The following is a 13,970-nucleotide window of genomic DNA, read 5'->3' as shown; positions in this document are numbered from 1 at the left end:
GAGGGTTGCGAGCGAGCTTGAGGCGCTAATGCGCGCCCGGTGCCGGTGGAGCAGGAAACGAGGAACGAGGAACGAGGCACGGGTCCGAGATGCCCGCAGAATGCGAGCCCGGGTGGGGCCGAACCCGCGTTTAACCCCGAAAGAGAACTTCCGTGGTTCTCTTGAAACTCGGCCACCGATCTAGATTGCCATCTATTCTCAGCCCTAAGCGTGGTATCGACCGAGTATGCCTCGCAATACTGTTTGATCGAGGCTGTGTATGCTACTTCCATGCCTGAACAAGCCCCTTTTTGATCGGAAGGGCAGGTTTTGCAAAAGAACTCGAACCTCAATCATTGAAAAGAGATCAATATGTCATTTACCATGGCTGGACTCTAAACACTCTTCTTTCGATATCAGCAGTTCAGTATCACATCACCATTCCATCGTTGACTGTCGTTCTAAAGGCAACACTCATTTGGTTTTTCACATTTCATTCGTTTAGGTCGACTTGAAGGCATATCCGCATTCTCCAAGCCTTGTTTCTTGTATTTTCAGTTCACATTTATCTTTTTCTGGAAATCATGACGATGGCTACCATGGGCCTGAGCCACCGAGACACAGCAGCCCCTGAACAGACAGCTGGTGATGTTTTCAAACTCTACCACTACGACCCCACCATCGCCGGCGCCGTAATCTTTGTCTTCCTCTTTCTGGGCACCACTCTTCTTCACTTCTGGCAATTATTTCGATCTCGATGTTGGTTTCTTCTACCTCTTGCAATCGGAGGTATCCGTAAGTTATCGAATGACATATTGGTGCGCGTGATCGGCCATGCTAACACTGGCGGCAGTCCAAGTCATCGGGTACGCGGCCCGAGCCAAGTCCGGCTCAGAAAGTCCCAATTGGAGTCTGGGCCCCTACATCATTCAGTCCATTCTGCTTCTGGTCGCACCAGCCCTCTATGCTGCTACCGTATACATGGAGTTGGGAAGAATCATCACCATTGTAGACGGAGAGGGCCATGTCCTGATCAGCAAGAAGTGGCTAACCAAGCTCTTCGTGGCGGGAGATGTTCTATCCTTCTTGCTCCAGGGTGGAGGTCAGTCGTTCTTATCCCAGTGAAATGACTTCGAGTCACGAGTGTGGAACCGCGGCTAAAACCCCAGTGTTTAGGCGGCGGCTACCAAGCATCAGGCACTCTCGCTGCTCTTAAAACTGGCGCCAACATCATCATTGTTGGATTGTTTGTACAGCTTATCTGCTTCGGTCTCTTCATAGTCGTTGCTGTGTGCTTTCATCGATCCATCAACAAGACCCCCACAGGCCGTTCAAGCGGCAGCATCCCCTGGCAGAAGCACATGAACGTCTTGTATCTTGGAAGTATGTTGATCATGGTTCGGTCCGTGTTCCGCGCTGTCGAGTACATCCAAGGCTTCAACGGCTATCTCTTGAGCCATGAAGCGTATCTGTACGTTTTCGACGCTGTTCTGATGTTTCTCGTCATGGTTCTTTTCAATTGGATTCATCCAGCTGAGATTGCCGCTTTTCTTGCTGCCGGGGGCGGTGGTCAGGATTGGAAAATGGACTCGCTGCCCCAGCACCGTCATCAAAGACTATGAGTCTCATAGTCAAGTTGCTCGAAGGTTCCAGACCACGCTGAAATAATTACATCTTTCGGATGTTGTGTGCGTTTCCTGGAGTGGGGAAATGGTCTCGTCGTTGCTGTTGAGAAGACGAATGTTAATGAAAGGTATTAGCATTGATTATCATAGATAGTCAAGAGTACTCATACAATGCGTCTTAAAGGGCCTTTTGCCATCCCATCTATGAAGACAAGAATGGTTTCCTCACAAATATACTATCTCAAATCCACATGCTCAATCGCCCAAGCAATCCATGGTCTCCAGTAACTTCCCAGTAGGTCATCGACGACTTCAACAATATCCTTTCCCCATCCCTCAAGAAACCAGGAATCGTCCAATGCGTGTAACAGAACTCCAAAATACGCGAAAAGCATCAACGCCGGTGGCTGTCTCTGATGAAGCAGCGTAAAATATTGTTTAGGGGCGAAGTGAACAAATGACAGTGGCGAAGCCGATGCCCTGTTAAATCCCCAATTCTCCATAGTCTCAGAATCCATTGATTTGAATTGCAAGGCATAGATCCGACACTTCCTCAAAATATGCAAGGCCGTATCATAAGTCTCGACTTCGGTGCCTGTAGCCCAGGTCTCTCTCAGTCGACACATTTGAACTTCCATTGCTTCAGAGGGAATCGCTTCGGGGTTGATTTCGTTCCAATTCCCAAGATTGAGGATTGAGTTCATCCGCCCGGTTCTCAGGAATTCGTAAGTTGGGCCGAGAACGGCGTCAACACCACGCATCATAGGGATCCACTCCACTCCAAGGACTCGATCTCTCCGCAGACGGGGCTGTTCTCGCTCCAAACGACCTCCGAGTTGTCTTGAAATGGTAAAGACGTAAAAGATGTTGAGCAACGACCATACCAGCAATGCCTCGCTGTTTTCTTCCGAGATGTTACGGATGGCCTCATGGAACCCCTCAAGAGCTTCCTCATGGTGCCGTGTTGCTGCGACGATGTATGAGTTGTTGCTTGTGCCTTCGATGTATGCGAGATGTAGAGCGGCCAAGCTCAAGATACCGTGCGCCACGAAGGGATATTTAAAGCCGATCTGTGGGATTGTGATTTGCCATAGCGAGTCCAGTGGGCCGGATTTGTATATGTCAACACTAGTTGCCACGGTCCAGTGATGTAACAATTCTAGGTCGCTGATTCCGAAGGTAGTAGAGACCGTTGAAGATGTGTGGGGAGTTGAGGAGGTTGTATGGACAGTCCTGCAACTCGGCGACTCGTTGTCAGACGCCTGTGCTACGCTCGAAGCCAGTAGACCAGCTGTTATGGAAGCCGTAGTATGTGCCACTGATGTAGGTGGTTGTGGTGATTCTTGTTGCGGGGTCTCTGAGGCACAAGTCGTATTCACAGTAGCATCGGACGGTGCTGCTGGTGTGCATGAACGACTTGTTCCTAGAGGATTGCTACTCAACGCGCCCTCCAATGGAGGTGAACTCCTTGGAATTGCTGCCTCGCGGGCCGCAAGACTGGTAGCACGTGATGATGAACGCCTAGGTTGCCGTTGGTCTTCTGGATATGAACAGGTGACTTGTCTACGGTCGCAGGCTTTGCAGGTGGGCTTCTCCTCTGTGCACTGAAAAGTGTGTCAGCCGTCAATTACTGAATGCGGACCCCAAGAATGTCGCACCTTTACTCGGCGTTGCCGACACAGAAGACAGCCGGTCGTTGTCTTGAAATGCGGTCTCCGTCCATATCGCCGCGACGGACGCTGCCCCGTTCGACTATCGGCCGGAGACATGGCAACGGTAACACGGTACTGGAGGACATGTACGAGTTAACGAGGGAGCGGAGAGAGCGAGCGAGGGCTGGGAACGAAGTAGTGGCGCAGATGAGTATGTAATGAGCGAGATGGGGTGATGAGAAACGAAGGCGAAACGAGTCAAGCAAAAGAGCGAGGAACGAGGAACGAGACTGGGCTGGGGTCCCTGGACCAACTTAGTTCGTTGATTCTACGCCACCCGAAAAACCCGAGACAGGCCGCGAGCTGAACCCGAGTAGTGCTAAATTCTTAATGTCTAGTCTAGAAATCGTGCATAAAATGTGGGCATGTGAAAGGAACAGACTGGTAGTTGTAATTACAACTGATCAATGTTCGGCGCTCCGTCAAATGACTCTGAGTTACTTTTGGCGTCTCTCCTCAAGCATGTAGTCGCTCGAACCAGAAACATACTGCTCCTCCTCCGTCGACACATCGCCCTTCTTGGGTTCCAACTCCTGAACATACCAAATAAGGAAGATTGCCATCACAATGGCCATGAGAAGAGTGTCGAAGATGTACAAGAAAATCTCATGAGAGATGAGGTACCCGCCGTTTCCTTGCAAATACTCGACAACTCTGAAAATACTGCGGATAAGGATGATGGCGCTTGTGACGTAGAGGACGTAGAGATAACGCCTCCACGGAGTTGTTCCTTGCAAAGACGTTTCCGTAGGACTGTTGCGTAGCCGAATGTGAAAGAGCATTGAGGTCAACACGAAGAAGCCAAATACGACGATCTGCACGAAGAGACCGGCAATGATGATCTTCTCGCCCGCCTCGTAGAGCTCCAGCGTCCCTGCTGCTTGAACACCGCCACCTCCCGCTTGGAGAGTGAAAGCAACTACGTCTCCCGTGACGAAGATTCGAGTGACCCAGGCGACAGGGACAAGTGATAGGTGCTCGCCTTTGACGGTGCGGATCAGGCGTCCGAGGATCATGTAGATTGAAGCCGCGTAGAGCGCAGGTGCGACGAGAATCAGAATTGCCTGGATGACAAAGCCGCCAATGGAGAATTTGTCGAAGTGGCTCCAAATACGACCGCAATATCCAATTGTCTGGACTGCAGAGCTAACGTTAGACTCGCTGATTCCGGGAATCGGGCCCAAGGTCTTCCAAAGATGGCTGCACGGTCCAGCCATCGTGTGATGGACCTGGCTCCAGGGTAAAACTTACAGATGCCACCTATGGTGAAGGCAGTGAAATAAAACGCTCTGTATCGGAAAAGTCGCCAGAAATGCAGCAGAGTGAGGATGGCAAAGACGACTACGCTCGCAATTGCGGCGGGCAATGAAGGCGTATATCGGTAAAGTTGGAAATCGAAGGCTGCACCGGGGCCTTCTAAGCTTGAGTCGGCCATCGTCTTCGAACAGAGGAAAGATCCTCTGGCGATAATTATGGTGTAGAAAGAGAGTGCTTGCGGAGGAGAAAAGAAATCGGTTCAACTCAAATGCATCTAGAGTCTCGAAATATGTACCAGAATCCCTTGGGTGACCGGTACTAATCTGTACGCGCAAAACCTTACAATTCAACAATTCTTTTTACAAGGTAGTCGTCATGATCACAGTCGGCGGTGGCAGTGCTAGAGATTAGCACCAACGTCTCTCGGCGATATATCGCCTGTCCCGTATCTCGTTTACTTCAGTGCGAATCATACGAACAAACAATGTGGGCATACCGGTGCTATCAAAGAATAAGACCCAAGACTTTCAATCTTGCGGTATTACCAAGAATCCAAGCAGATCACATATTGGTTAGATGCTCCACGGCTCTAATTTGCGCCATCTATGGAGCGCAGTGGAACGGGGCTAGGAGGACTTGCAAATTTTGGTCACTTAAACGAGGAACGAGTCTGAACGAACTTCGTTCAGATGACGCTAAATGGTTGCCGCATGGGTCAATGCCGGGTTGCGTGACAAGGCAGATTTTCAACAGGCCTACAGACACATGCGCTTCAAATGAGACCACAGACACTTGAGCCAAGGGTACCCTTTCTTAGTAGGGAAAGCCGCAGCTGGGCCGAGTCGCTCGTACATCTCGTTTATGGGTACGCGCCAGTCCCTTGCCCCTGAAAATCTACGGAAAGTCCGATTTAGAATCGATTTCACGTGGCTTGTCCTCAAGTCACGTCCTTGTTGCCAGCAATCATGAGATGGCAGTTTGTTCCTGGGTAATCCCGCTGAGGTGAAGGCAGTGTCGTTTCGGTCCTCGTGCAAGACTACTAATCAGGAGATTTCCCGGCTAAAACAAGCCAACTAGAGGGTTCGCGTTGCAATATTTATCAATAGGGAGAGCCCTACAAATACCGGTCATATTTATTAAAAGAATAGAGTCTCCGCTACTCTTAGGTTTCTTGAATTTTGTTCCAGTTATTCCGTTTCCGAAATCTGTCACCTTGCGCGAAACCACGACACTACTCCACTTGCAATCATGACTGACAGCAATCATCTTACTCTACCCGAAGACTCCGGGTACTCGACGACTTCGACTCCAGCAGCCACGCTGGAGACACCAAAACATAGGAATAGGAGCACAGGGAAGAGGGTATCGCATCGCAAATCCAGAACAGGATGTATGACATGCAAAGGAAGAAAAGTCAAGGTAAGGAAGACACTTGTCGAAGTCTTTTCCATCTTGATCATAGCTGACTGGGCTTTCCCAGTGTGACGAGCATCGACCATCGTGCTCGCGATGCGCAAGACTACATCTGACATGCGAATATCCCGAAGGTGCTTCGCCGTCTCGAGAGGAAGCGCCGCCGTACAAGTCTTCCCCCCGCGTACATGTTTCCGACGACCTTGACTTTCTACATCTTGAACTCCTCCACACGTATACTACATTCACATGCTCAACACTAGCATGGCCACGGGCGCTGCGGGACTTTTGGAAGGTCACTGTCCCAACGATTGCCCTGAAGCATACCTATCTGATGAGGACTCTTCTCGCTCTTCCGGCCCTTCATCTCGCATATCTCCGTCCCGAAAGCAGATGTCTCTATGTCTCTGCTGCTCTCGAAAACCATCGAATTGGATCGGAGGCGGCGAGGAATAGATTGGAAAGCGTTTCAGATGAGGAGGGGGTTTCTTTGTTCCTCTTCTCCGCCCTGAGTCTTGTGATTGGTCTGTACAGCCTATTTTTCTATGTATTTATTGACAGTGCTGACACGGCGATGCCTGTAGTTTTAGCAACTCCACAGAGATCCTTCGACGGCGTGATTTTGGACGACCATGCGAGTTTTAACGACTTGCTTGTTATCTTAAAAGGGCTCAAAGGCCTTATGTGTACGACATGGGGAGGCCTTTCGGGTAGTCCGCTTGCACCTCTCCTGAGCTGCGGGACGGAAAGGTTCACCTTACAAGAGAATTTCAGCCAGATTGAACAGGACTATCATCCAGCCACAGAGTTGTTAGACGATCTTCAGGATCTTCTCAACTACCGAGTGTCGGACGTGGAAACATTGACCACGTATACGAAGGTCATACAAATGCTCCGAGACGCGACGGCGTGCGTACATCTGTGGGAAGATTCAGACGCTTTGATCTGGATCTACAGGTCGTTGGAAGATTTTATACCTGTGCTGGAGTGGCAGACTCCAGAAGCCCTCGTTGTCCTTGCTCATTTTGCGGTATTGTTGAAGAAATGTGAGACACAGTGGTGGTTGCAAGGATGGGCAGTCCACATAATTTCAACCGTCTATAACCAGCTGAATGACGAGCACAAGATCTGGATATACGGACCAGCACAGGAAATAGGATGGGTATTTCCTCAATGCTGAGAAAGTAAATACTCATCTCTAATGGCGCTTTCGAGCTTCCAGCCATGTTGCAAAGTGAGAGGAGTTCTCTTCCATGATAGCATAATTGAAATATGATTGCCGTAGGCTCTAGCCTCCTGTCCTGTGCAGCTCTCAAGCAGGAGAGTTCTCGCCCTTCTCTGATCGCCTGAGACGGGCTCTGAAAAACTTTCCGACTCCCTCACGGAATCCAACAATTGGTACCTCGCTCATCATCCTCTCGTGCAAGTCTACAGCTGGTCGAATCCAAACCAGATCAGCCTCGTCAGGATCGACGAAACTGGTCCGTTTGAACAACTTCCAAAAGGTGAAAGTTGCAATAGCCAGCAAGGCCATACCATACTTGCTGACGAAGGTTCCTACGTCCCACCCTCCCGGGAGGAAAATGACATAACCCCAGAAGATCTCAATCAGAACAAGCCATATCAGAGCGATCCAAGTGCTGTAAGGTTGAAACCAACCACAATACGGCAAGTCTTTGCGGTCAAACCCTTGGGCCTTCAACGCGCGGTAGAAAAACAGATAGTTCACACAACAGGCAATGTAGGTCACTAGCTGGCCGCCCGTGGCCAAGTTGATGAACCTAGCAATATCAGTAACCATACTTGTTTGTAGGTCAACTGTGAATGAAATGCTCACCAGTTCAGAACTGTCACAGTGCTGGCGCTCAACTTCAGGTATGCCAGACACGAGATTGCAATCGCGACTGCAAAGCAGTAGATTGGCACACCATTCTTCGTAGTCTTCGTGAAGATTTGTGGCGCGTGTCCTCCGGATGCCATGGCGTACAGGCTGCGGATCGCCGTAAACATGTAACAGTCACCCGCGGAGTAGATGCTCGTCAAAAGAAGAGCATTAACAGCGTGGGGTAAAGTATCGATGCCCATATTCTTCATGGCGATGACGTAGACCGAAGCCGCGCTGGTGCCCGTTTCTCCCGAACCGAGAACCCTGACAAGCGTCGGGTCCCTGGCGGACAGCACGGTACCAACGCAGATAGCGCCAAGTATGAAGAACAGAGCAAATCGAATGTAGACACTTCGAAAGGCCGTCTTGAGCGAGGTTCTCGGGCGCTGAACCTCACCTGCACAGGCAGCGAGGTACTCGGGACCGACCATGATGAAATTGGCTTGCCATAAGGCTGCCAGGAAGCCTTCGAATCGTCCCAATCTGCCGGTCGAGAGATACTCCAGAAATGGCTCCTGATAATCACGTGTCAGATGTTGTACGAGCAATGAGGTTGGGCTCACCAAACAGGCTTCGTCCAGTTCCGAAATCCATAGGCATCTTTCTGCGGGTTGCCTCCGCACATGGTCACGAATGTGAAGCAGTACAGAATGATGATTAGAACCAGCTTTCCTCCTGAGAGCCAGAACTCGGCTTCGCCGAAGTATTTGACCCCGAAGGCGTTGGTAAGTCTAGGGTGTGGGTTAGTTGGAAGACGAGGGGATGTCCAGAGCCGAGAACAAACCCATATGTAGCAATGCAGGCCGTGATGACAGCGGCGGATGGTATATCATCTCGCCAGAATGTCAAGACGAGGTCCACGGCTGTGATCTCGAATGCAGGCAGGAACGCTTCGAAGACGAAAAAGTTCCAACCCAACATGAAGCCCCATGCCTGGTCGACCCAAGCACCCCCATGCTGAATAAACGCGGCGCTCACCGGCATAAAGATGGTCATCTCGGCCATTGCGTTGTTCACGAAGGTCATCATGATCCCTTGAGCGATGAAAGCTAACAAGAGACTGCCAGCTCCTCCGTGTAGCAACCCAAAGCCAATGCTGATGAACAGCGCAGTACCAATGGAGCCTCCTATCGCGAAGAACTGCACCTGACGTGGGCTGAGATTTCTTCGGAGAGTCTCGTTCTCGGAGCCAAACTCGCCATTGGCAATGTCTGACGGCTGATGTTCGTCTGTCTTTTCTAAAGACTTGGCGATTGGTTCGGCCATTGTCGAGTCTTTAGCAGCCATGAAACCGAGTTCGATGAGTTTAAAGGTGGTGGATATGATGCGCAACAACGGCGGTAGACGTTTTGGAATGGTTGCCTTTGGAAGTAATCTTTCCAACGACTATTTATCTCTTTCGAACCCTCTGCTTGACTATCATTGATACCAAGCAGACAGTGACATCCTTGGACTGCCGGGTTTTCAAGCCACTTACCCCAGACTTCCCCAGACACTTCCCTGTCCACTTACCTTAACACCAGGGATGCAAATGTCATCAGCACTCCATAAACCTGCGTCGGATGCGAAACCGATGCCGTCCTTTGAGGCTGCGTCATTACCGAACCCGGAAAGTTCCCCTGAATTATCTTCTATCATGCTTTGCTATCTTTGTTATCTACTTCATATCAATTCATGATAACCTAGTGCCATTCGATTTGCAGTGCACTGAACTCGAGCCATTGAGTGTTATGGTAATGACAAGATTGGAAGATTCTCTCTAGTGTAGATAACTGTCGGCCAATGTTGGAAGACAGCAGCCGGTTGCAATGTACATCATGCATGTATCGAGTAAGCTTAAAATAACAGACAATATGAGAAGACCCCTGAGAGACAAGTGAGTTATCCCTTTACCAATGCTTAATATTATCTCGCACACGATTCGACACACCAACTATCTGGCCTATCTTTTCGAGAAGCGTGGTCACAGAGATCTGCGTCTCATCCTCGGTTGTGGTCGGATGCTGAATCCGAACCCAGTCCGCCCCAGACGTTTTCCTTCCGATCCCTGCAACTACCTGATAGATAAGGGGGCGCTCTCATTGGAAACCCCCCATGAGGAAGCGACTAACATACTAGCTTGAAATTATGTGCAGATAAGGCAGCATGCAGGAAGTTCAGATAACTCATAATAGATTAAAACGTCACTTCAAGTCTTCTGAGGCATACACGCGTCACATTCTGGTCCACACGATGTTGAAACCCTGCCAATAAAGCAGTTTCCTGTACATGAACATTACCAAATGAACCGTGTTAGAGGCTGAGAAGCGTATCTGGAAACGCGGGGTAGTCAGATGGCCGCTAGTCTGGGTGGCCCCTGTAACCCACGATAACATCAATATTTCCCCGCATTGTATGGACATGCGAATTGATGAAGAAATCCAGGGCTCTTTGGCACATGAGACGATTGGACACAAGTTTGAGAGTTACTGTGGTTTCTGAGAGCAACAATCCGCCCATCAATTTTCATCAGAATGGTAGAATCATCTCAGCCACGACGACGGAGAGGCAAGCGAACGCCTAATGCGTAAGAAGGACCACCTTCTAGGTACACCGGGCATTTTGTTGACAGAATGACTAGCTGCCTGCCCTGTCGACGAAGCAAGATCAAATGTAATGGAGAAGACCCATGTGCGAGTTGCGAGAGACGCCTCGTTCGATGCCGATTCAACGACGGCGATCACAAAGTCCTAGTTTCAGAAGCGTACGTTCACTCCCTGTCAGTGAAGGTGATGTGCTGACTTTGAGGCTTCAAAGGTATCTTGAGGACTTGAGAAGACAGGCAGAAGACCGCCAGCAATCGCCTCACAACCGTGCGGCGCAGGACAGTCAGAATGGAGGCTCATCACCAGTCGTACAAGAGCGCGTAGTAGGTGCTACAGAGCGACGTCAGTCGACGATAGAGGTGCAGACACTACCAACGCCGAACACGTATGATCTCAGTACTCCATGTCAGCGACGGTCAACAATCGGCGATATATCGCCGATGGCAACTGGACCAATGAGCGAAGACACTTTCGGATTCAACATCAATATGGAAGAAGATATTACTGGGCCGGGCACCGTAAATTCTATGGTTGGTCTGGATGGTTCACCGCAAAATATCACGCCTCAGGGTGTGGGACACGGCGTGGAGCCCTCCACAATATCACCAGAACAGCATTCCGATGGCTCGCTCAGCATCTGGCCCAGCGCTTTCAAAATGGCGTCCCAGACAATCAAGAACACGCGCAACAACCGGAGAAAGTGGAGTGCGTATTACCTCGAAATTGGACTAGACCTTCTTTCGTTGCTGATCATTGCAGTATGGCTTGCTCCGTGGTCAACGTGGTCGTTCACCATGCGCCTCATGCTTATCCTGGGCGAAAAGTTGAAGCCCTCAGCACCACCGATCCCCAAGCAGATGCTTGTTGATGATATCTACGACATACCACTTAAGTCATTCTCACCTAGTCACTTCCCAGATACACGATACTTGCCTTCCCTGGATCATGCACTCTATCTCTTCAACACGGTCAAGTTTCATCTCGGTCAGACTTACCGTTTCTTTGACGACGCCGAGTTTGAAAGCCAAATACGCGAGTTCTACTCTGGACATGTTGCGCAAAAGGCAGCCGAGTCCAGGCTTTGGTTTGCGAAGTTTCTTCTTGTTCTGGCATTCGGGACTGCCTTCCACGCTCGTCCGGGACACGCAGAAAGCAAAGACCCGCCGGGAGGCAAGTTCTTCATGCAAGCCATGTCCATCCTTCCGGATAATCTACAGCTTTGGAGAGATAGTCTGATGGCAACTGAGGTCCTGGCCATGATTGGTCTGTATCTCTTTTCCATTGATGAAAGGGAATCAGCGCATGTTTATGTGAGTATCCTTCAATTCAGTACCAATTCAGTACTTAACGCTAAACCCTCTAAAGCTTGGGCAGGCGATACACATCGCTGAAATGGAAGGTTTGCACACTCAACTGCCGGAAGACGAGATTGGTGTTGATACAGTCGCGTGGTGTCGGGATCTCTGGTGGACGCTCTACATCATGGATCGTCATTTCTCTGCTTCAGTGGGACTTCCCATGTCTGTTCATGATAGTGAAATCACAACAACAATTCATCCCCCCGACCTCTGTTCCCCCACGGATAGTATTCGGAGTTTGCAAGTTAAGCTCTCTCACTTACTGTCTATGATTCTCCGAAGTATGGCATCCCTTTCCTTTCTAAAAAAAACATCGTCCACTAATATTTTTCCCAGCTGTGTACAAACCAACACAAACCTCACTGGCAACGTACATTGAACAAACGAGGGCTACTCTGCATACTCTTGCCCAGTACGCTCAAGAACTTGAGAATATTCTCAGCATCAAATTTCAAACGTCTGTGGACACGATGCCGAAAGGCATGAGGCATATCACACTATTGTATCACCAGTGTGTCATCGTTGCTACGAGACCTCTCCTTCTCTCAATTCTCAAAGAAAGACTAGATATGCTGGGTCGAGACGTAGATGTGAACTGGGAAAGCGTCTTGAGTCACACCTCTGGCATCATCTCTTCAGGTATCAAGTCTGCCACGAAAACTCTGCAAATACTGTCTAGTGAATACAGCCTTCTCGGTATGTCTTTGTCTGAAAGTTTTATTGACTTGGATCACTGACGTTCGTTATAGAGGTATTTCTGCCGTACGATCTCGAGTTCACCTATGGCGCGGCCTTACACCTCGCTATGGCGAACGCCATTTTCCCGGATGTCGTGGACGATCCCACGAGCAGCCAGACAGCGCATGGCGTCCTTTCCGAAATGGTCCTGCGTGGAAACCGAGTTGCAGGAGTAAGACAGGCGGAACTTGCGCACGTAGAGCTGCTCTTCAGACAAATCAGTGAGCAAATACCGCAGCATGGCCAGCAAGTACTTCGGCTTCCAAGTACAAAAGACTTAGGCTCACAGTCTGATGACGAGAGACAACGTTCGGGAACTGTAGGTGCGGACGCCAATGCCGCAGCCATAATTACAGGGGCGGTGGACCTTTTCCCCCTCATGCCGCCATCGGAATCTGGCAACGCCGACTTCCTGGACCTTCTCGACAGTGTTGGAATTTCATCGGAAGAGTTCTTCTCGATCACCGAGGGTATGGAAGGCGTTGAGGGAATTCCTGAAGGAGTTCTCAGAATGTATTGAGTTGGCGTACGTTTGTATTATTCGGTGACGTGAAATCGGCAGGTTATCTCTGCATAGACATTTATGCGCGCACCAGATACAATTGTGCAAACACAGTGGTGCTGTATTCATCGGTCCCAAGGCGGCCCCACTCTTCGGGGCGGCAACTTGTGCGGACTGCTGAACACTTGCCATAATGCAGGGACATGTATTTTGAAAAGCTTGGCTTCCTCCTCACATTTTGGAACATGGCTGGTGTTCCTTTCTCTTACTGCCACTGTGCTCTATATCTGGCCAACCATCATCCCTCAGAGTACAGCTGGAACCCTCTCGCTCTCGCCTTCTTGAGTACCAGCTACCTTTTCTTCTACTGGATGTGGGACAGTGCCAACGGCCAGAAAAACGCGTTTCGCCACCAGGAGAAGGGGCAACTCGTCAAACTCAAAACCTTTCCTCAAGTCCCCTGGCAGGCTGTCGAGAACCCCAAGGTGATTGAGACTGATGTCGGCGACCGCATTATGGTGGATGGCTGGTTCGCAATCATCCGGAAGCCGAATTACGTTCCCGACATGTTCTTTTCTTTCTCCTGGGGCCTCATTACCGGATTTAAGTAGGTTCAAGTTGTTTCATATTACGTATGAACATATGTTGTGCTTTGAGGGCTAACAGTGTGTAAAGGAGCCCGTTCCCTTGGTTTTACTTCATCTTCTTCATGGTGATGATCATCCACCGAACCAGGCGCGATGTCGGAAGGTGCCGAAGGAAGTATGGGAAGGCCTGGAAGGAATACGAAAGACAGGTTCCGTATCTTTTCATTCCCGTAAGTACAAGACAGAATCCCAAGCTTCATTCCGGCATTGGCCTGACCACTTTACAGTACGTCATCTAGAGGGAGTCCCCCATTCCACATTGTAGGCAG

General features: G+C 49.9%; 4 protein-coding genes across 4 annotated transcripts; 2 read left to right on the top strand and 2 right to left on the bottom strand.

Annotated features, from left to right (window-relative positions):
- Positions 1 to 563: 563 nt before the first annotated feature.
- CkaCkLH20_09957 (rta1 domain protein) lies at positions 564 to 1,601 on the top strand (the record flags this gene model as incomplete). The annotated part of the gene is made up of 3 exons (XM_038892672.1): positions 564 to 774; positions 833 to 1,081; positions 1,156 to 1,601. The coding sequence occupies 3 exons, from the start codon at positions 564 to 566 to the stop codon at positions 1,599 to 1,601; spliced, it is 906 nt and encodes a 301-aa protein (XP_038741921.1).
- A 2,152-nt stretch (positions 1,602 to 3,753) lies between these two features.
- On the bottom strand, positions 3,754 to 4,751 carry CkaCkLH20_09956 (uncharacterized protein; the record flags this gene model as incomplete). The annotated part of the gene is made up of 2 exons (XM_038892671.1): positions 3,754 to 4,454; positions 4,568 to 4,751. 2 exons carry the CDS (start codon positions 4,749 to 4,751, stop codon positions 3,754 to 3,756), a joined length of 885 nt encoding a protein of 294 aa, XP_038741920.1.
- A 2,547-nt stretch (positions 4,752 to 7,298) lies between these two features.
- CkaCkLH20_09955 (uncharacterized protein) lies at positions 7,299 to 9,137 on the bottom strand (the record flags this gene model as incomplete). Its single annotated transcript, XM_038892670.1, has 4 exons — positions 7,299 to 7,767; positions 7,824 to 8,386; positions 8,440 to 8,602; positions 8,656 to 9,137. 4 exons carry the CDS (start codon positions 9,135 to 9,137, stop codon positions 7,299 to 7,301), a joined length of 1,677 nt encoding a protein of 558 aa, XP_038741919.1.
- A 1,774-nt stretch (positions 9,138 to 10,911) lies between these two features.
- Positions 10,912 to 13,940, top strand: CkaCkLH20_09954 (uncharacterized protein; the record flags this gene model as incomplete). The annotated part of the gene is made up of 8 exons (XM_038892669.1): positions 10,912 to 11,161; positions 11,216 to 11,766; positions 11,822 to 12,095; positions 12,151 to 12,510; positions 12,564 to 12,818; positions 12,876 to 13,022; positions 13,364 to 13,661; positions 13,730 to 13,940. The coding sequence occupies 8 exons, from the start codon at positions 10,912 to 10,914 to the stop codon at positions 13,938 to 13,940; spliced, it is 2,346 nt and encodes a 781-aa protein (XP_038741918.1).
- Positions 13,941 to 13,970: the final 30 nt, after the last annotated feature.

This window comes from Colletotrichum karsti (assembly GCF_011947395.1).
Source record: "Colletotrichum karsti strain CkLH20 chromosome Unknown Scaffold37, whole genome shotgun sequence".
In the NCBI taxonomy this organism is placed as follows: Eukaryota; Fungi; Ascomycota; class Sordariomycetes; order Glomerellales; family Glomerellaceae; genus Colletotrichum; species Colletotrichum karsti.
The sequence above is the reverse complement of the archived record's forward strand: the minus strand, read 5'-3'. Positions and strand labels throughout refer to the sequence as shown.